Below are 23,992 nucleotides of genomic sequence, written 5' to 3'. Positions count from 1 at the left end.
TTTATGAACATTTATAAATGTGCTATCCACAATTTATGAACATTTATAAGAGTAACTCCAACTTTCAATTAAAGTGGCACTACTTCGATGTTCATATAGGTAAAGTTTTTCCAGTGTCTTTGTCACATTTGAGATATTTGTTCTTTGAATTGAACCTCATTAAGATTATTAAAATTCAACCTTCTTATTTGTGACAACCAGTACTTCATATTTTTATTCAGTTAAGTATTAAGAACATCCACATATTAATGACTTGTTGTTATCCTTTGAATCCAAAACTACTCATTTCATAGTGTTGGGTAGGGTTGCTATCATTGGTGGATTTAATTAAAGAGTTTTAACACAATCAAATTTGAAGTCGTTTTCACGAAATCTCTTATAAGAGGTTTAGTGAATAGATCAGTCAAATTCCTCTTCGACTTTACAAATGTGAGAGATATGATTCCATCCTTAATTAACTTTCTTACATAATCTTGTCGAAGTCTTATATGTCTCAACTTTTCATTATATATATTACTATATACTTGTGCTAGAGTAGTTTGAATATTATAGTGAATTGAAATTGAATTCACACTCTTTGAAGTCAATGGAATTTCTAAAAGAAAATCCCTCAACCACTCAGCTTCTTTATTTATTTTTGCTAATGCAACAAATTCCAACTTTATTGTCGAGTGTGTTATGCAAATTTGTTTCTTGGATTTATAAGAAATTGTACTACCTCCCAAGATAAATACCGAACCCGTAGTGGATTTGTTGTCTCCCAAACTTGATATCCAACTTGTGTCGGTATATCCTTCTAATATAGCTGGAAACTTTGAGTCTTGAAGACCTCGAGCTTTAGTCTTCTTAAGAAAACCAAGAACTCGATCAATAGCCTTCCAGTGATCAATACTTGAATTGTTCATAAATTTACTTAAGTAACTAACAGGAAATGCAATATCTGATTTTGTGCATTGTGTAGCATATATAAGACTTCTAATAGCACTTGCATACTCAAGTTGAGCCACAGCTCTTCCATCATTCTTAATTAACTTGATGCTTGGATCTAATGGGGTACTTGCCTCTTTTATCTTTAAGTAATTGAATTTGTTCCGTACTTTCTCAATGTAATGAGATTGATTCAATACATGTCTCCTACTATTTCTTTTTACCTTGATGCCTAGTATGATATCAACTTGTCCAAGATTCTTCATTTTGAATGTGGAAGATACAAATCTCTTCGTTTCAATTATACCATTCAAATTATTGCTTACTGTTGGAACAATTCAACTGACCCTCGATTTCAACTCTAAATCAGCCTCACGAATACAAAATACCGACTAACAATCAGTTGGCCGATCTACAGTTGGCTATTCTCAGCCATCGACAGACTTAATCACGACAACATGGGTAATCTTAGATCGATGACTATTGGCATATCAGAGTTACCGACTGATGCTCATTCGGATCTCCATGACTACTACTGACATACGATTGACGTATTATTATCATCGACATATAGTCGGCTTATCTGAAATTATCAGCATAGAGAGCATATAATGGTCAGAACATGATCAGTGGTGGGTATAACCATCCATCTCATGATTATATAATACCAGAATATGTGGGATCCATGTGTCTAATCGTTACAGATGGTTACCAACTATTCGTTTATAAAAGGAGGTAAATGAACAGCATTTGGTAAGATACTTCTAGGTTGATACTCTGTTTTTCTAAAAATTCTATCTGCAGTTTACCACTTTTCATTGACTTAAGCATTCGAGGGTCTCCATCGGACACAACTCTGGTTAGTGCGGACTTCTTTTACAAGTGTTCTTCTTCGATAACGGGTGCAACAGGAGATTGGTCGCAACAGATTGATGCATCAGGTAGGGGAGAATACGAGCAATCATGGCTAAGACCATAGCTCAGCATTCAACAGGATCTACGAGGCAATCTTTCCATCGGAAGATATTTCACCTCATCCCCCATTGGCAGAGCCCAGCTCTTCGCTTCCTATAGTCACTATGGATACACAAATTGCTGTCTTGATGCAGCAAATAAAGGTGTTAATGGAAGCAGTTCACAGCCACCAACAGCAACAAACACAACAGCAGTAGTGACTGCCGGTGGAGGAGGCGGTAGTTTATTTAGTGCCGTTTAGGCACAGTCGCCGTCCCCCATGGCGTTCGCCCTCTTTATCTCCAGAACGATGGTCGTCTCGGCATTCTCATCGAGTCGAGTAACCACATTTTCGGCATTCTCACCACACCGCCCATCCTTCACGGAGATCTCTTTCTCCTTCCCATGTACATAATATTAAGAAGGAAAAAAGGCCGTGTGAACCTTCTCCATCTCCATCCTCAAATTCTTCGGGGGACTCTACTCTCAGATTATCTCAGCAATGGTGGCTCGGTGACTATGAGCGCAAGTTCAAAGAGATCGACCACCAACTTGTCCGATTTTAGGTGGAAGGTCGGAAATCTTTCAGCGACTATGACTTCCACATTGTCCAACCTCTCTCTCAATGTATCTTAGATGAGCTGGTTCCGTTTTGGTTCAAGATATCGCAGATGGAGCTATATGATGGCTTCACCGACCTAATTGATCATCTAGAAAGCTACAAGACTCTCAGATAATCCAGGAGGCAACTAACGCCCTCCTATGCATGGACTTTCTAGCAACTATTCAGAAGGCTACTCGAGCTTGGTATTCTGGGCTCCAGTCGGAGAGCATAAACTCCTTCAAGCAGCTCAAACATTCTTTTGTGGCCCATTTCAGCACTAGTCGGAAGGTGCCACGGACATCAAATAGTCTCTTCTCCATCAAATAAGGCGAGACAAAGATATTGAGGAATTTTGTGGCTCGCTTCAATACGGCCACACTTGAGATCAGGGATCTCAATGAGGATATGACCATATCGACCATGAAGAGGGGTTTGAATCTATTCTCTAGACAAGACTCTTCCTCGGACCTATGCTAAATTCTTGGAGCATGCATACAAATATATTTGTGTGGATAAGGATGCTTCTAACTGGCGTCAGATAGAAGAAAAAGGTCAAAAAAAGAAACAGAAGAAAAGTGGAGTTCTTATCGAATCAAGTCGGTCAACCATCAATAAGCGAGCTTCATTTTGACGATGAAGTCCAAAGTCAAACAACTATGACAGATATGACTCTTATACTCTTCTTTCTGCTCTCCGTACGTAGATCTTGATGGAGATCGAAGGAGAGGAGTATCTTCGACACCCTCTATCGATGAAAGTGCCACTGAGGAGCTATGACAGGAAGAAGTATTGTCAGTTTCATCTTGATTACAGACATGATATCGAGCAGTGCATCCAACTCAGGGATGAAATAGAAATTCTGATTTGATATGGCTACCTCAAAAAATTTCGATGAGATCGTCCGACTCAATCTCCCATCGACCAACAGTCTCAGCTACAAGCTGAGAAAACAATCAACAATCGATCAATGGTGGGAGTCATCAATATGATCTCTCGACAACAGAAGGACTGGGGGCAACTTCCAAAGAAGAGTTGGTGAAGGAATGATGACTGGACAATATAATTTCTTTTTCAGAAGATGATGTCCGGAGAATACAAACTCTTCATGATGATACTGTCGTTGTCTCGACGACGATAGCAAATTATGATGTAAAAAAAATTTTAGTTGATAATGGAAGCTCAATTGATATTTTTTTTTATTCGATTTTTTTTCGAATACGACTACCGACTGACCGACTTAGAAGAGTTTCGACATCATTAGTCAGTTTTACTGGAGATGCAGTTACCGTGGAAAAAAAAATTACTCTCCTACTAACCATGGGAATAGATCCATAATAAAGTACTGTTCTCTTGACATTCACGATCGTCTGAGTTCTGTCGGCTTACAACACCATACTTGGATGACCTGGATTAATGTCCTGAGAGTAGTAGTTTCAACATATCATTTACTGATCCAATTTTCAACAAGAAATAGAGTTGGAGAAATGCGTGGAGATCAACAACTTGCTCGATGTTGTTTCTTAGTCTCCATAAAGAATAATCAATCTGAAGATTTTTTGTCCGTTGATAAATTGGACCAAAGAGAAAATAAAAAAAAGAGATGAACCAGTCGAACAACTGATTTTTATCCCATTAAAAAAAGAAGATCCTGAGAAGATGGTCTAAATTGTATCGCAGTTGTCTGATCTGAAGCGGCAACCATTGGTGAATTTACTAAGAGCAAATGTCGATATTTTAGCTTGGTCGACAACGAATATGTCAGAAATTTCTTCGAAAGTAATAACCCACTAGATGAACATTGATCCTAAAATTAGACCGATGAGATAAAGAAAAGATCTTTTGCTCCTGAAAGACAGGAGGTCATCGATGAAGAGGTCGACAAGCTCCTCGCAGCTGGCTTCATCAGAGAAGCTAATTATCTTGATTGGCTCGCTAATATAGTGATGGTGAGAAAAGCCAATGAAAAATGAAGAATCTACATCGACTATACAAATCTAAATGAAGCTTGTCCGAAGGAACCAAAGATCAACCAATTAGTTGATGCGACTTTGGGACACCGACTCTTAAGCTTCATGGACGTCTTTGCGGACTATAATTAGATTCGGATGGCACCCGAGGATGAGGAGTACATTGCCTTCATAACCGATAAAGACATCTACTGTTACAAAGTAATATCATTCGATTTAAAGAATATCGGAGCTACTTGTCAGTGGCTAGTCAATAAAATATTCAAAACATAAATTGAGTGAAATATAAAAGTCTACATGGATGATATACTGGTGAAAAGTCTTCAAATTTATGATCATGTTCGAAATTTTGAGAAAGTCTTCGACACACTTCAACAACATCAGATGAAATTAAATTCGACTAAGTGTCATTCAGAGTAACTTCTGAAAATTTTTTTGAATTTCTTATGTCACAATGAGGAATTGAAGTCAATCTCGAGAAAATAAAAGCTATCATCAATATGAAGCACTCAAGTTCCAAGAAAGAGATACAATAACTTAATGGAAGGATCGTCGCACTCAGTCGATTCATCTCAAGGTCGGTAGAAAGATGCTTGTCCTTTTTCATGACCTTGAGATAAATAAAAGACTTCTCATGGTCAGACGAGTGCCGACAATCCTTCGAAGATCTAAAAAGATATCTGGCATCTCTACTTTTATTTACAAAATCAAAGGTGGGAGAAACTTTATATCTCTATCTGACGATTTTTACAGAAGCGTTAGTTCGGTACTCGTCCAAGAGGATGAAAATTGAACTCAACGGCCAATTTACTACACCAGTAAGGTACTTCATAATGCTAAATAAGATATTCAAGGATGGAGAAGATGATCTACGCTCTAATCATATCATCACAATGACTTCATCCGTACTTCCAAGCATATCCCGTTGTTGTCTTGACAGATCAACCGTTGAAAGCAATTTTATACTGACCTGATATTTCAGGTCGAATGATGTAGTGGGCTATAAAACTCAACGAGTTTGATATTCAATATTGACTGCGACCATCGATGAAGGTATAAGTTTTGGCTGATTACATCGTCGAATGTACTATATCTGATATAATTCTGAGGATGAACCTAATGATAAATTAAAGCAAATTGAAACTTCTGAGCCCAATTTAACATCAGTGTGGGTGCTATATATTGATGGAGTATCCAACGCATAAGACAGTGGAGCCGGTCTCATTCTCACCAATTTCGAAGGGATTGTAATCGAATACGCCCTTCGGTTTAACTTCAAAGTTTCAAATAACCAAGTTGAGTATGAAGCTTTTCTAGTCGGCTTGAAAATTGCCAAAGAACTTGACATAGACAACCTGAAGGTCTTTATCGATTCACAGTCGATTACAGAACAAGTCAAAGATGAGTTTGAAGTTCGAGATTTCGTTATGATGAAGTACCTTCAGAAGGTGAAAGATCTTACATCAACTTTAAAATATTTTGAGATCTCTCACATTCTAAGAATGGAGATGCTCGAGCCGATGTACTTTTTCAACTTGCAACCATTTCGTTCAACTCGTTAGGTCGGATGTTCATCGAATATCTCGAACAGTCGAGCATTGACAAAGTCGAAGTGCTACAAATTAATGACGAGCCAAGCTAGATAAACCCGATCGTCCAGTACCTGATTGATGGAACTCTACCTGTTGATCTTTTAGAAACCAAATGACTAAGATGGATGGCCTCACAATATATTTTAATGAATGGATAACTCTATAAAAAGTCATTCTCTCTTCTTTTACTGAAATATTTGAGATCAATAGATGCCAACTATGCACTCCGAGAAGTTTATGAGGAGATTTGTGAAAATCACTTTGGAGGCAAATCTTTGACTTATAAAATTTTACGACAAGAAAATTATTGGCCCATCATAAAGAAAGATGCAGCTGAACTTGTCTAAAGATGTGAACCATACCAGAAATATGCTAATATACAATATCAACCGGTCAGTCAGCTGACATTAATTATTGCACCATGACCCTTCGCACAATGGAGAATCGACATACTGGGTTTTTTTTCTCTGGCATCCGATTAGAGGAAGTTCATTGTAGTTGCCATCGATTACTTCACCGAATAGGTAAAAGCTAAACTTTTGGCACAAATCACTAAAAGTAAGATAGAAGAATTTATTCAGAAGTCAATCATATGCAGATTCGGTCTACCATACACTTTCATCACTAACAATGATTGATAATTCGACAATCAGAATTTTAATAAATTTTGTGCGAAATTACATATTACGTACAAACTCACATCAGTCGGCCATCCACAATCCAATGGTGAGGTAGAGGTAACAAATCGAACAATTCTACATGATCTTAAGATCAGACTGAATGAAGCTAAAGGTCTCTGGGTGGAAGAGTTATATCTAGTCCTGTGGGCATATCGGACAACTCCTCGAATATCGATGGGAGAATCACCATTTAACATGGCTTTGGGACAGAGACGATGATTCCACTTGAGATCGGATTATTATCAATAAAAGTAAAATAGTATAATGAGCTGAGCAATTCAGAATGTAGGAGAGCCGATTTAGATATACTTTCGAAAGTCCAACAGCAAGCTCAAGTTTGAATGACAACATATCGACAGAGAGTGATTCGGTATTACAATTCAAAAGTCAAGCTGAAGGTCTTTCGTTCAAAAGATCTGGTCTTAAGAAAGGCAGAAATTTCAAAGCCTCTAGATTAGAAAAAATTATCTCTAAATTGGAAAGGATCCTACAGAATAACTGAGACACTTCGATCGGATGCATATCAACTAGAAATTCTTGATGGAACAACTATTTTTCGGACTTAGAATGTCGATAATTTGAAGATGTATTATCAATAAAGTTGTTCCCATATACAATATTCAAAATGAAACGTTAGAATTCAAAATCGTGAAAGCTTCGATCAACTACATCTATGGAATGATATTAGACGGATAAACAATCGGTCAATTTTTACCGACTACATTCTGATTTTCTACTATAAAAACTGACTTACGAACTATATCTCAATTTTTTACTACAAAAATCGATTTTAGTCGAATGACTATTCATACCGACTTAGCTTTAGCTAAGCGGAACATTATGCCGACTCGACTCAGGTCGAGCAGAAAATACACCGACTTGACTACGGTCAGTCAAAAAATATTCGGCTTACCACCGTCTATCAAATATCTAAATATACCAATTTGACTACGGTCAGTCGAATGATATTTGATTTATCACTGTCTATCAAATGTCTAAATACCTAAAAGGTATACAAAGTATGTCAACTGACATCCGACTAACAGATAAATTCTATTATAGTTATTACTAAACGTCCAACTCACTGATAGATAATCGATTGTTCGACTGTGATTCCATCACATTGACAGAACAAGTGCAAAGAGAAAATTTCATACTTAAAAAGTTTCTTTTATTCATTGAAGAAAGAAAATTACAAAATTAGACCCAAGATTCGATTATAGAATTGAACTTGATTACAAAAAGAAAAAAGAAAAATATTACATCGATCATCGGTCGGTTTCTTCATCTCCTTGCTCCGAAATAGCTTCGATGGTTGGAGCAGGTTCTGGTGCAGCTGGTGCATCTCCTCTTGTCGGTGCAGCGGTTTCCTTAACATCCTCTTCTCCTAAATAAGAAGGGACGATGCTGCTTAGGTCTAGGTTTGGATATAATTTTTCGACCGCATCTCGGTCGTCCTCGTATCCGATGCAATAAGAGGCAAATCTACCCTCAAGAATTTCATCCGTAAGCTCTTTTGAATCCTTGAAATTTTTGGTAGCTAGACTCAGGGCACCTCTTGCCGACTCAGCTTCGGCCTTCGTGGAGGCCGACTTAGCATTGGTCAGTGCCAGCCTCTCCATGGTAGCCCGATGCCTTTTGCACTCCGCTTCCAGCTTTTCAATGCATCCATCTCTTTCTCTTCGGAGCCGATTGATGAAATGCTTCTTACTCTTGATCCGAGATTCGAAAGACGAGATGTTCTGACGAGCCGACTCAAGTTCAGCTCTGAGGACTGTAGGTCGGCCGTCATACGGGAGATCTCTTCTTGGAGCTTCTTCTCCTGTTTAGTTGCCGTCTGAAGCTGTTCAATGGCTGTAGTCTTTTCGGCGTTGGCGGCCACCACCTTGTCCATCCATGCCCGACAAAGGTTGGCGATCTTCTGATATCCGCTCTCTAGAGCATGCATATCGTGCGTCCACTGAGAGGAAAAGACAAGTCAAATTAAAAAAAAAAGAAGAGAGGAATGTCGAAAACTTACCCCAAGCACCATCGGATAAAAAGAAGAAAATATTTCAGACACCATCTGATTTCTCTTGTTCTCTCTATCAGTCAGGAGAAGCACAGCTTCGATGAGTTGTCTAGCCAATGATGGATTGGCCAAGGCCGACTCATCGACGGAGATTCTGATGTCAAATAGGGTGGGGAGGTCTGCAGACGACCCATCATCGACGAAAGTAGCCAGTGCCTTTTCTCGATTTCCAGTTGACAGTTATGCGCTTGAGACCGCTATGAAATCAGTACTTGACTGCGCCTGAGACCGCTCTGCTGGAGGAACAGCTGGCGTAGCAGTAGATTGTTCGGGTTTGGTCGCAACTTCTGATTCGGCTCAAACCCCCATTGATGGAGCCGCTGATGGTTCTGCTGCGGCATCTTCGTCTCTCATCGTTCTGACTTCAGCAGACGGTATTTCAATCGAAGGAAGCATTGTCGGAGCTAACAATGCCATAACCGGCTCAGGAACTATCACCGACAGAATGTCGGGTTCCCTTGCCAGCACCGACTAGAAATCAACCCGATTTTTTCTCGATAGTCGGAAGGATCCAGCATCGATCGCTGTCCTCTTTTTGGCAGCATGCGAGTGAATGTCAGCTGTCAAAATTCGTGCCCTCATCCGCATAGCTGCAATCAAAAGATAAAGATCAATACAAAATTAAGAAACAAACAAAAGAAAAAGTGAAGTGACCGACTATGTTATACCTAAAGAAGTTATCGAATTAAGTCTGGCATCATAGAGAGCCTGTTCGGTCATTAGCTCTCACTGTGATGGAACTTCCATATCTTTTAGTCGAAGGAAGTCTTTCCGATCAACAGTATCCACCCGACTATTTTCGTTGGGGTCGGTTCTCGGATCGCCCCATCACGAAGGAAAGCTCCAAGGAGATGAAGAAGAAGCAAAGAAAAATTGATTCTTCCATCCATGAATAGACGATGGAAGACTGGAGATGAAAGAAAGATCCTTCCTCGGATTGAAAAATCACAAACCGTTGGCCTTGGAGTGAGGACAGAGATCAAAGAAAGCCCGAAATAGAGAAGGATGAAGATCAATTGGGATAAGACGATATAACAAAGCAAAATCGATAATCAGCCGGATAGAGTTCGAAGTCAGCTGAGTAGGACAAAGACCATAATAATCAAGAAGATTCTGGACGAACTCTGAAATCAAAAATTGAAGACCGGTCCGATGATCTTCGACATAAAATGCAACCTGGCCCGGAGGAGGAGAGTTCACCTGACTGTTCGGACCAGGAGCGGAAAGCTGATATTGCTCTGAGATACAGTACTGTTTTCGGAGCCGTTCAATATTGGGCCTGAATAAGGAAGAGACTTTCGTGTTCGGATCTAAAAGAGAATCATTGATCGGATTCTCCGACCGACTATCCCCAGAAGATAAAGCTTTCTTACTTCTACTTGCCATTGAAAATGAGAACCAAAAAAAAAAATCCTAAAGGAAATGAGAACTCGACCTGGAGCTATAGATGATGCAAGAAATAAGAAAACTTGGGAAGCTCCTAACACTAGGGCAGAACCTTCTGTTGTAGAGGAGGGTAACGAATGCAAAAGTACAATCCAAATGAAAGCAACTTTATATATATAGGATCCTTCAATAGTCCGGATGAAGTCATTCAAATCAGGATCTCCTCAGATGTTGACACGTGGCTACATCAAGACCGACTATTGATCAGATGGTTCGACGCATCTACTCCCAGATCATGCCACCTTACCATTATCCACATGAACATCATAGGGCCAACGACATTTGGACATGTGGTCAAGATCTACTAGTCAGAATCAAATCATCTAGATTCATCGGACGTCAAATTATCTTTTCGAAATGACATTCCAATGATGATCTCACAGTTATCGAAACAATAAAATAGCTGAAGACCTCTCGTATTTCAAAAAAATTATTAATGCTTGCAGTCGAATCAGGACTCGAAACAGCACGTGACAACTTCTTTCATCCAACGTGATAGACCATGTGACGACATGTACGTTAGACTACCTTGGATTTGAGAGTGAAGGGCAACTGTTGGGACAATTCAATCGTCCCCCGATTCCGACTCTAAATCGGCCTCATGAATATAAAATACCGACTAACAATCAGTTGGTCGATCTATAATCGATTATCCTCAGCTATCAATAGACTTAGCCACGACAACTCGACTAATCTTAGATCGATGACCATCGGCATATCAGAGTTACCGACCGATGCTCATTCGGATCTCCATAACTACTACCAACATACGATCGACGTACTATTATTACCGACATATAGTCGGCTTTTCTGAAACTGCCAGTGTAGAGAGCACATAATGGTCAGAACATGATCAGTAGCAGGTATAACCATCCATCCCAAGATCACATAATGTCGGAACGTGCGGGACCCACGTGTCTAACCGTTATAGATGGTTATTAACTACTCGTCTATAAAAGAAGGTAAATGAACAGCATTTGGTAAGACACTTTTAGGCTGATACTCTATCTTTCTAAAAATTTTATTTGCTGTTTACCACTCCCCACCGACTTGAGCATCGAAGGGTCCCGCCGGACACAACTCCGGTCAGTGCGGAGTTCTTTTGCAGGTGTTCTTCTTCGACAACGGGTGCAACAGGAGATTGGCTGCAATACTTACAATCAATATATTATCAAGATATAGACAAACTAGCCCAATATAATCATCACTTACTTTAATATAAACACATTTATCTGCTATATTATGAGAAAAATCAAATAACAAAATTGCTTTATCAAATTTTTCGTGCCATTGTTTAGGGGCTTGTTTTAGTCCATACAAGGATTTAACTAATTTACAAATTTTATGTTCAATTCCGATAAAACAAACCCTTCAGGTTGTTTCATATAGACCTCTTCATCGAGATCTCCATTTAGGAATGCCGTTTTGATATCTATTTGATGAACATGTAAATTATAAATAAATGCTAAAGCAAATATTATTCTAACAGAAGTAATTTTTGCTACCGATGTATATGTATCAAAACAATCAATATCTTTTTTTTGTCAAAAATCTTTCGCTACTAATCTGACTTTGTAAGTGTATAAAGTACCATCAGTGTGGTACTTTCTTCGAAACACCCACTTACAATCTATAGGTTTAGAAGCAGGAGGCAAATCAATAAGCTCCCAAGTATGGTTTGACATGATTGAATCCATTTCATCTCTAATAGCATCTTTCTAAAAAGTCGCATCACTAGAAGCCATCACTTCTTTATAAGTTTTAGGATCATCTTCCACTTGAAGAATAATTGGGATTGTCCTTACAATTTTGTCTCTATTATCTTTAACAAGGTAAAAAAAAATACGTTGAGAGTCAATCTCATCCGATCCAAGAGTTTTAGCTCTTCGAACTTTAGTACTTCTTTGTTCATTAGGTTGCTCATAAACCTCTTGTGAACTAGGTTGCTCATCAACCTTTTGAGATGTCTCTCTTTGTGTTATTTCACTAAATGAGGATTGAACTCTTTTTTTTAAGGTTAAAAGATGTTCAAAGAACTCCACGTCTCTGGATTCAATAATAACATTTTACTCTAGATTTAGAAGCCTATAAGCTTTGCTTTTTGAGGCATAACTTATGAATGCACACTTGATCCCTCTAGGACCCAACTTGGTCCTTTTCGGATCATTATTCTTGCAATATGCAAGACACCCTCACACTTTAAAATACCTATGTTGGGCTTCCTTCCTTTCCATAATTCATATGGATAGATTTTATTTTTCTTCATTGGTATCCTATTTAGTATGTGACAAGTAGAAAGAAGTGCTTCACCCCACAAATTAAATAGCAATTCGGCATGCAACAATAAAGCATTAATCATTTCTAAATAAGTTCTATTTCTCTTTTCAGCTAAACCATTATGTTCAAGTGTACGAGGGGTTGAACATTCATGAATAATGCCATTTTCTTCACAAAAAATATTAAATTCTTTAGGAAAGTATTCTCCTCCTCTATCACTTCTCAAAATTTTAATCTTCTTTCCTAATCGATTCTCAACTTCAGCCTTATAATTCTTAAACACATTAAAAACCTCATCTTTGTGTTTTAACAAATACACATAAGTGTATCCAGAACTATCATCAATAAATGTTATGAAATATCTATTACCCCCTTTAGTTAATATACCATTTAATTCACATATATCCGAATGAATTCAATCTAACAAATTATTGTTTCTTTTAACACCCTTAAATGGTTTCTTAGTCATCTTGGATTTAGCACACAATTCATATTTCTTAAACTCATTTATATCACAAGAAATCAAATCACTTTTTACCATTCTTTTCATAGTACTTAGACCAACATGTGCTAATCTACAATGCCATAAAGAAATAGAATCAAGTATATAAATAGAGGCATTACTCTTATTATTAATAGAATTGTCGGTTACAATAGATAATTTGACCATCTCACCGCTAGAATAGCCTTTTCCAACAAATACACTATTTCGGGACAAGATTAATTTTTTTGATTCAAATGCAGATTTAATATCCGATTTGCTTAAAAGATCTCCACTAACAAGATTTCGATTTATATTGAGAACATGAAGTACATTGGTGAGAGTCACCTTTTTGTCTAAAGTAAAACTGAGTTCAACATTGCCCTTGCCAAATACCTTGGACCTTCCTTCATTTCCCATTTGAATCCCTTGCCCATCATTGATTTCTTTATAAGTCTTGAAGAGGGACTTATCATAGCAAACATGAACAGTGGCACATGTGTCATACCACCAACTAGAAACTTTGCCTTGAATGACATTGGTCTCACTCACAATAGTGATGATCTCATCATTTCTCTCTAAGGAATTAACTTCTGGTTTTTGGGTTTTCTTAAACCTACAATCCCTAGCACAATTGGTAGGTTTTCCACACACAAAGTAGCCTCCCTTCTTAGGCATCTTGAATTTCTCTTGACTCTTTTTGGAAACAAGTGAAATTCTTTTGCTTTATTTTTCTTTGTTGGATTTGTTTGAGGGCTTGTTCACAGTGTTGGCCTCATTATTGGCATTATGAGAACTTTCATTCTTTTCTCTCACCCTCGATTCCTCTTTGATGCGAAGGTATTTCTGAATTTGTTCCAAAAAAATTTTTTTGGAATCATGAAGAATTTTCTTCCTATATCCTTTCCAAGATGATGACAATTTCGCTATAATTGCACCAACTTGAAAAGATTCAGGAAGTTCAATCTCCACAGTCCTTAATTGGTTTACTATAATCTGCAATTCATGCACTTGTGCCAAGATAGGCATGTCATCATTAAACTTATACTCAAAATACTCAGAGATCAGAAACTTTTTAGTAACTTCCTCCTCAGCTTTGTATTTGAATTCTAAAGCTTTCCAAATTCTAATTGCAGAGGGTTCACCAATATAAAGATCGTAGAAACGATCTGAAAAAGCATTGAGAATGTGGCCTCTACACATGATTTCATCTTTCTCTCTTATTTTTTTATGCCTTGAGTTCATCCGAATCATCATCTTCTGGTGGAGGAATCGAAGGAAGATTTGGATCGAGTACATAAAAAATCTTCAAAGCAGTAAGCATAAATATCAATTTGTCCTTCCATCTAGTGAAGTTTGTGCCATCAAAATGATCAAAGCGGACGAAGTCTTGGTTCATCATCTTGATTGTTGCAGCCTTCATGATACAAATATCATTTTTAGATTGTTGGAGATGTATGGAAGAACACAATAATATAAGTTTGAAATACGTTAAAGAATGCTTTCCTAAAAGCGATATTTGCTCCCTCTCCTCTTGAGATTGCTATGGGATTAATGCAAATAGCTTTAGTGGATACGACAAACCTTAAGAATTTTTGCACTAAGCAAATAGTGAAGAAATTCTATTAGGAAAGCAAAAAAAATACTTGATCTTTTAAGGATGAAGTTTGGACAAAAGTTGTAAGAAAAAATAAAAGTAAAAATTCTGAAATTTTTAGATTTTAGAATATATCTATAGTCCTTATTAGTTACAAAATAATGAAAAAGTATAACTGACACTGACATAATTGATATTTTTTTAAATTTAAAAAAATATCTATCCATAAAAAAAATTTATTTAATAGATTAAAATTTTCAGTTAAACACAAATTTAAAGGGTCCAAACTTTATATATTTTATATTTGAATAATTTCTAACATATAGAACGGTCAGGGTAAACTAAAACTTTCTTCTCATCCGTTGGAACTGCAACTGGATGGTGGTACATGATCTTCTGTGTATTGCACTCATTATTGGCAGTTATTGGCCGTTCGATCCCGATACAATATTGGGCGCATCCCTGCTCCGATACGATAATCTCCCCATATCAAAGCTCTAAATCGCCTCAATCCTCCCGCCCCAAGTGGGCATGGATCAGTTCTCTATTTACCACAGTGGGGGCGCCAGGGGTAGGATTTGCTCCGCTCACCGTTCCTTGGAGCTCGCGATTCCCTCCACGTGCAACATTCCAAGAACGGCTCTTCCAACGAGAGGACGTGAATAGACCGTTACATCGTTGCTTATGCACTCCTAGCCGTCCGATTGTCTTGGCACGAAAAGAACCCCGCCTTTTCCTCTCCTCCGCTTGCCGGTTTTAGTTTCAGTTTGAGGCTTTGAGAGCAAAAGAGGAGGCTTTGGTTGACGGATTCTTTATCAGTACGATCTACATTTTCTTTTTTCCGATTCTATTTCGATGATATAATTTTGTTTCTATTCTCTATTCATCATTTATATCAAAGTTTGGTAGATCCATCCTTCTCCTTTCTTTTCCATTCGGCCCTATTCTGTTCTGGATTCTTTGGCTTTCTCTTGATTCTTTTACATTTTAAAAGATCTCCAGGGAGGAATGGCAGAAGCTGCTGTTGAGGAGACGATCCATGAGTACAAAGGTTCGTCGTCTTCCGATTCGGAAAGCGAGAAGCCGCCATCCCCAGGTTTTAAAAAGAAACGACTGTTTGGAAGGAAGGAACCGGTGCATACCGTCCTTGGCGGAGGAAAACGTAATGTTTTCTAATATTTCCTGTACTGTTCTGTTTAAAATAATTTTACAACAAGAGTCTCGGAATAGCTATTCCGATTGCTATATTTGGAGGTGTTTTCTTCGTAAGAAATCCGACCTTCAGTACTATTTTTCAATTTTATTTTCGGAATAAGTTGCCGCTTTTGGATATTTTGTAGTTCGGTCTGGAAACATGACTTAGCTTAATCTTTCAAGATAGATGAAAAATAATACATGATATAGCCATTGCTTAAAATTTGATCTTTTATTTATTTTCCAGTCATTTTTCTTGAAGCTTGTAAGTTTATCTTACAGATTTTAGGGAATTCTGTTACATTAAAAATTATGTTGCATTTTTAAACCTGATTTAACAATATTTTCTTCCTTTTATGCTCATTCTATGTGAATTGTTAATTATGAAATTATTGGATGGAACATTCCTCAACTCTCCCCACCCTGTTAAGGCCTGATATACATTGTTGACTTCTTTTCTAATGTCTTAAGTTGTTGTAGTCTAGTTCTATATTAACATGGTATCAAACCCAAAGGTCATTGTTCAAATCCCATCAGGTCAATTTTGTCTATTTATTTTCTTGAGTGTTTTCTTATCTTGATTCGATCCTGGTTGATTCATCTTTGACTTCTTCTGGTCTTGAGTTTTTTCTGACTCATTTATGGCTTCACATGCATGGTTCAGGCCCCACGTAGTTGTTGGGGGTTTTAAGGCTTGGTACACATTGGTAACATTTTCCCTGACAGAATAAGCTTTTGGGTCTAGTGGTAAGTTAACACATCCTACCACCCCCACCACCACACATGCATGCAGAAGATAAAAAGAATAAAAAACATTCTGCTGATTATATCTGAAAGCTAATGTGTTATATCAGCATCCATTTTGTTTAATGCAATCTTTGAGGTCATGATTATGCTCCCTTGAAGCTTTGCTCCTTCTTGTACTAACAATTTGTAGCTTAGATATTTTCAGGTTTCTCCTCCTGACTGATGTCAAGTTGTTTGTGCATATGCATTATTTTCAAGTGTATGCACATTCTCCATACTGAAAAGGGTGGTTGTAATGGACTAGGGATGTGAGTAAATGGTGAAGGGGGAGTCAGAGAGGGATAATGGCGTATTATGACCGAGGGAGAAGAGTAGTGGCAGTGGACTAGTTTGAGAAGAAGGTAGAACTTACATGTAGGGTGTTATAAGAGACTATGTATCATAGCAGTGATGAAATTTTGAAAAGCCAAAATGGAAGACAGTCATTGATTTGGAAAGGCACCATTATTTGGTAACAGATTGAGATTTGAATCTCAATAGACAAAAGTTTTTGAACCGTTAAGGGATCTAAGCAACCCAATTAGTAATCTATAATATGATGAATCTGATTGGACCATCTTTTCAAGCTGAAGCCTGGATTGTAGCCTATGCAGAAAAACACATGGATCTAGTGAATGATCTATTGCAGATATAGTAGGACAGGAGAGCCCTCATTTTGCTAGCTTGCCCAGATGTGGGCTCCAGTCATGTTCTAAAGTTCAGATTTTTCATGACCAAACTTTCCTTTGCAATGGTGTTTCATTCACATTCAAATCTATACAATCGGTATAAATTATTTCTAAGTAATATTTTCTCATCCACATGCATAATAACAAGTATTACTTGCCTAAGATGATCACATTAGACATTTACTTCTATAGCTATCATGCCTTATGTGTCCTTTGCTGCCAGTACAAAAGCAAAATTTAAATATAGAATGATGATGATGATTGGATAAAATGTAGATAGATGATGTCTCATGTATATTGTTTTTATGGCAATATTTTTTATTCCTAAAAAAACTTTTGTTAAGGTTACATTTTATGCACTCGTTTGATTCTTTTGGTTAGCTGAAACTAGTGAGGAGCCTTGCTTATTTCTCAGATTTTAAATCCAATTTTTTTTTGCATGAAATGTTATTTTAATCTGTATATAATTTTTCACCAAATTTCTTTTTCTTGCTTTGATCAATATAAGATATGAATGCACCCTTTAAATTTGTCAGATTATGGAAAGAAGTCTCAACCGCTCTGCTAAAAAGAAAAAAGAAGAAAAGCAAAAGAAAAAAGATGTGGGAACAAATACAGAAATACTCAATGAGTTCCTTCAGTAGTTATAATGCCCACTTTTCAGCTTCCAAAATCTTTAAGTGGCCAAACTGTGGCAACAACTTTCTTCTATATTGTTGAGTCAAGAATTATCATAGTTTCAAAATATGTTAAACTGGAAATTGTAATCAATCTGTCATACATAAAATGAGTCTACAACTTGTGGACATTATCTTAACAATCAATGCTTATCTCATCTATGTGAATTGACATTATTATGTGATAATTTTTAAATCAAAGTTAAGGTTTTCTATGACTGGTTTTTGATGGCTGTTACCCTCTACATTGCTGAGTTCACCTAGAAGACCAATTGATGGAGAGGGAAACCTCCCTAATTGGCCAGAAGTTCTCTGAGATCTTGCAGTCAAAGAGCAGCACTCTAAGACTCCCTGTATTTGTTGTCTGAAGAGTCAAGTAGGCAAGTATTGATTGCTGAAAATACATTCTTCTTTTTGAGGCAAAACTGACAAGCCAGGGAGACAAACTAAACTAGAAAGCTCCCTCCATCGCTCTCTCTCCGTGTTGTGTGTATGTGTGTGTTTGTTATAGTTTCTTGTAGCATACTTTGGAGTGAGGACTCAGACTGATAAATTGGCACAATATTTTGAATTTACTTACCATATACTTAGTCTCGTGTGATCTTTAAATCTTCCACATACCAGTTTTTCTACCTGAATTTATATATAATGATTTTTTTAAAGCCATAAACTTGTGTAAAACATTTAAGAATTTGATACACTAAAACTGCATCTAGTGCTGATCTGGTTCTTGTGATTTCAGCTGCTGATATTGTATTATGGAGAAACAAGCAGATGTCAGCAAGTATTCTTGCTGGTGTTACGGTGCTCTGGCTTCTCTTTGAATGCATAGGCTATCACTTCCTTACTTTTATATGTCACTCTCTCATATTTTTTCTGGTAGTATTGTTTCTCTGGTCGAATGCTGCATCATTCGTCAACAGGTAAGAAATATCACCTTTTGTTCTTTGTTTTTCAGCAAAACCTTTTATTCTTTGTGTATAGCTTTGATAATGGCATTCTAGTTCTTCCATGTTTTGTCTCTATTATGTATTACAACAATGACTTTTCTTGGGCTACTTTATGTGTCATTGCTATAATTTCTATCAGATTTCATTATTATGATTTCTACCTGATTTGGTAAGTATATGGGCTTCTATTGTTGGTTTCAATGATTTCATTGATATGCATGTCATTGGGCATTTGGTCAATGCTTGCTGCTACTTACAGAGAGCCTTGGTTCCTACTTGTCATTAGTTGTTTGTTTAACCATATTTTAGCATGAAAATGTGAATGAAGTATATTTGCTTGATACAAAATAAGAAAGTAATTAAACAAATAAATAAATAAAGAAAAAGGAAGTCCATGCACTGTGCAGCCTTGGTTATGCTCCTTGCTTCATCCACTGTATGACTTATTTCTATACTTTTGATACTTTTGAAGGAGAATCACTAGTCGACTCCTTTTCCTTGCTTATGCTTCAGGCTGTCATTCACTGTTTCATTTTGGTGATCCTGCACATCATGGTTATCACCAAATTTTTCCAAGATTGGTGAAGATGTTTAAGTAGTTGAACATTTGTGAAACCTCCTATCATGATTTTATCTCATTGAAGAAGTTTTTCTTCCGTTGAACATTATGTGTATATATCTTTGTTGAATCCCAGGCAGATTTAGAGGACAGATATGCTTTCATAAGGCACAAGTAGTTGAATTTGAGTGGATTAGTTCCTCATTTACCACATTGTTATCAAGCTAACTTGCTTTTTGCCATAAAGTTATTCATGAGAGCTTGTTGCTTCCAAACGACATGGATATGACAAATTTTTTCAGGGTTCTCTTCTAGTTTGTTTGTTAATGAGAAGAAAATTTTGGTATCGAGATTTGATTTTGAATTACAAAGCAATGCATTTTTCTGGTTTCCAGATATGGCAAGCTGGCATATATATATATATATATATATATATATTTGTGTGTGTGTGTGTGTATATATAATGACAATGATATGATTGTCAATTTATCATCTATAATGCATAAATTAATTTCACTATTTTTATTTATGAATTTAAGGCCCCCTCCAAATTTTCCAGAGGTTATCTTGCCTGAGGACCTGTTCTTAAGCATAGTTCATTCAGTACGACATAAAGTCAATGAAACTTTTGCAATCTTCAGATATGTTGCTTCAGGAAAGGATTTGAAGAAATTTCTCATGGTAAAGCTCCAATACTTAATTTCTGTTTTGTGTAATCTGCCTTTGATTCTCAGCAGGAAAATTGTGGTGCAGGTAGTCACTGGCTTGTGGGTTCTTTCTAAAATGGGCAGTTGGTTCAGTTTTTTGACTTTCTTCTATATTGGTCAGTGCCATTTCATCCCTCTGCCTTGTTTCCATATTTTCTCTCACGTAGTACCATTTGTTTCATCCAAGACATTACATGCATCTGTAGCTTGATACTGCCATCCACAGTATCTGGAGTGGCATGGCCCTTAGATGGTGATGTACCTCATTATCAATATCTTTCATTTTATTGAAACTAATACATGAATTGAGTTAGCTACATGTATAACATACTAATACATTAGTTTCTAATCATAACAGAGAAAGGATCAGCTTGACAGAATGATGTTGATTGTAGCATGCATTTTACCAATCAGGATGGAGTCCTAAAATGGAAATGATTTGTTCAAATGGGATCTGAATGAATTCAGATATGTTCATAGTGCACTGACATCTAAGTAGAAGAGGATATAAAAGACACTTCAAAGATAATGAGAATGTCCTGGATTATTTGGAAAGTTTCTATTTTCTTGAGATAATTAAAAATGGTAATCAGCATAAAGATCTTCACATATAGAGTGATAAAGTTAATATTAATAGGTACAGTGGATACTAGTTATGGTTTTGAGCAGTCTGGTTTGAGTTGCTAATATAAAATGGGAAATAATAGAAATTTATGCGCATAGATAATCACGAAGCCAACACAGCTTCTTATCTATTTCCTTTTGCACTTCGCAGTCATATACTAATTGGAAATGCCTTGTTACTAGGATATCTCTACTTGGCATATGTAGAAATTTCAAAAACATATCAACAGCTGCACTATACCTATATTTGTAGAATTCTTCATTTCTCACCCAAATGAAGGACCCTTTTTTATAGGAATTACTTACCAAATACTTCAAATAAATAAAATCAGATATGAATACTAGACTGCTATGCTTTCTGAGCCTGGGCCACTTTGCCATACCTCTTTCTTGTTATTCCTGCACATATATATAATTACCTGTTCCTGCTCACTTGTTGAGTTATTTGGGGCCCTCATATGCTTATCAGCTTTGGAATTCATGCAGCATCGCAAGGATACAGTATCTTTCGGTGAAGCTGATCCCTCCTTTTATCCTTTTCAACTTGCAACCATCTTACTAACAGACATTTAAGAAAACATAAAACATGGTGATGTAAAGCTCGGATTTCTGTAGATTAGAAGAATGTATGCTCATTATCCATGACTTGTATGGATTTCGTTTTGATTGATCCATTTCATTCATGTTTCTTTCATGGGTTACCAGTGTCATATCTGTCATACTCCATAACTTTGTACCAATACAGATTATTTTCTATCAACCACCATTTTTTATAGCAACATATTGACCAGTGTCTTTATTGGATAAAATTCAAAAAGAAATACATATTAATTGAAATGTGAGGTGGTTTGCCACTGTCTTGCTCGAGGAGGGGGGAAAGGGCAGCACTTAGTATCTGTAACTTTGTTTCTGAATTCTGTATATGAGCTTGAATAATCCGAAATACTATGAACCTGTGCCATCGTCCAAGCAAGACAGCAGATATCTCCTTTACCACCAAATAGCGCTAGCACTTGTAGTCATATCGGGTGTTTTATCCTCGGTTTAGTACATTGTGTTTCTCAGATAACACTTGACCTATAGACCAGAAGATGTTGTCATGCACCCTGTGAGAAATCATGGCTACTTAAGTTTAAGACATAAATGTGACAAATAGAAAAACATGGATCAACTTTCTTTGACCATTCTTGCTCGCAAAGTTTCACATATCTCCTACTAACAATGGTGAATCTTCTCTTCCCTTGCGAAAATCTGTGTCAGGTATCCCCATGTGGCCATGTCTGGAAAGGATGTCCCAGAGTGCAACTGGGAGTTGCAGAATTAATTTTTATGCATGTTATAGGATAATTGCTTATTTATTTGGTTATACTGCAGTTAGTTGAATGTTCCTCTTTTTTTATTTATGTTGTCATGTCTCGAAGTTTATTAGATGCACCACTATTTTGTAAATTTTAACATATGATGTTGGTAGCATAATTCTTTTTCTCTGCAGTTTTTGTGCTTCTGTATTCATTACCTGCACTTTATGAGAAGTATGAGGATCAAGTTGATGCAGCTGCTGAGAAGGCAATAATCCAAATGAACAAGCAATATGCTGTGCTGGATGAGAAACTTCTGTGCAAGATCCCCCGATGCCCATTTTCTGGTAAGAAGCAGCACTAAGGCGCGAACTCATTTCCTTTGCCATGGAACTCCAGAGCTTTTGCTCCAGCCATAGGGTCCTCTGCTGCTGAATTTTAGTTGAGATTTTGATGGGAGGACATGGAGGGAGAAGTTTCTCTGACTTGAAACCGTTGTAGCTTTGAACTAGTGAGGGCTGACAAGTACGGGACTTGTACTGATAAGCGGGTGTTAATACTTTTTTTGAAATCTGTCTTCCAAGAAGCCATTTCTGGATTATTTACTGATTCCAGATTATGCTGTTTATTCATCGACAATTTTCCCTACAATTGATGTACTAGCAATGCCTGTGTGCTTCTTGTTGTGTATGTATATAACATCCATGGTGGTACATCTACCAAGTGTGATGGCGACCAAAACACTGCTTGATCGGGGGCGTCTTCATCTCTGAGGCCGCTTGCTATTGAACAGTTGGTCATGCATGAACATACCAACTGTTTTTTTTAACACTTACTAAAGAGCAAATAGACGACTAGGATGAAAGATGCAGCTGTGCCCAGTAGGCACTGGCTTTGTGCCAGCTTCTCAGTTCCTGCCTGTTTTTCTTCCTCTTCCTTTCCTTAATTTAGTAACCTCTTATACATAAAATCCATTATTGATCGATGGGTGGTTACAATCTTCCCCTTTCATCACAAAAGAAAAAAAGAAAAAGAAAAGAAACAAAGAGAGAGGAAAAATCAAAATGTCATGCACACCCATTGCCCCTTTCACGGCCCCTCCCACGATAGCTTTGGGCCATACCAAGAACCAAACTGAAATAGTGGGCTTGGCTTGTGTTGGCTTCAGAACAAGATCGAGTCAGTTTCTGTTCCAACTTTGAGAAACCCGATTGGGTCAGGTGAGGTTTGGGTCGAGGGATCATAGATTCGTATATATACGTATGTATACATGAATACATAAATTAAGCTGTAGTAATATGTCAAATATATGTTATATGATATATTCATAAATTCTTATATATATTTCATTCATGATTTTTGTTGAACTTTTTTTTGATGAAGTTTTGGTTTATTATGGTTACAATACGTAGCATGTTATATTTTATATTGATAGATATATTAATTTTTTTATTTTTAATTTTTTATTTACGTAAGATGTCTTTGAGTATATATATTGCCTTTTGTAATTCACCTTTTATTACCAGTTAATTTTCTCAGATACAAAATAATAGTTTATTTACTTTTTTTATTTAATTTTTGCTCATCTGAGAATCGAAGAGAACCGACTGAATCTTGATTGGTTGGGTTGGATTGGTTCCAGAATTAATCGGTAGGGTTCTGAAAATTAGGAATTGATTAAGATCAAACTACGTACTCTTGTATTGGTCTCTAATCAACCCCAAACCAACCCGTTTTAAGGGCACTCCTAGTTTCAAACAAAGGTTTGCAACGAGCCAAAAATCTGAATTTGATAGAAGTACAAATAAAATTCCTCATGAACGGTGGTGAAGGAATGTTTTGTTGTGGAGGTCTTTAATACAAACTAGCCAGGGTACTCTGATTGTGCAGGGTTTTTGATTTGAAAAACCAT

General features: G+C 37.0%; 1 protein-coding gene across 4 annotated transcripts; it reads left to right on the top strand.

The window, feature by feature from the left end:
• Nucleotides 1-15,085: 15,085 nt before the first annotated feature.
• On the top strand, nt 15,086-22,755 carry LOC105052335 (reticulon-like protein B6). 4 transcript variants are annotated; one of them, XM_073245221.1, is made up of 6 exons: nt 15,091-15,414; nt 15,591-15,758; nt 18,685-18,865; nt 19,991-20,132; nt 20,205-20,274; nt 22,338-22,755. In XM_073245221.1, exons 2-6 carry the CDS (start codon nt 15,605-15,607, stop codon nt 22,442-22,444), a joined length of 654 nt encoding a protein of 217 aa, XP_073101322.1. In that variant the 5' UTR covers nt 15,091-15,414; nt 15,591-15,604; the 3' UTR covers nt 22,445-22,755. The 4 variants fall into 4 exon arrangements, with proteins under 4 accessions (XP_019708813.1, XP_073101322.1, XP_010931411.1 ...); XM_010933109.4 differs by having other exon boundaries at nt 15,109-15,414; nt 22,275-22,754; XM_019853254.3 differs by having other exon boundaries at nt 15,086-15,414; nt 19,991-20,274; nt 22,275-22,755.
• Nucleotides 22,756-23,992: the final 1,237 nt, after the last annotated feature.

The sequence above is a fragment of the Elaeis guineensis genome, chromosome 10, assembly GCF_000442705.2.
Source record: "Elaeis guineensis isolate ETL-2024a chromosome 10, EG11, whole genome shotgun sequence".
Taxonomy (NCBI): Eukaryota; Viridiplantae; Streptophyta; class Magnoliopsida; order Arecales; family Arecaceae; genus Elaeis; species Elaeis guineensis.
The sequence above is the reverse complement of the archived record's forward strand: the minus strand, read 5'-3'. Positions and strand labels throughout refer to the sequence as shown.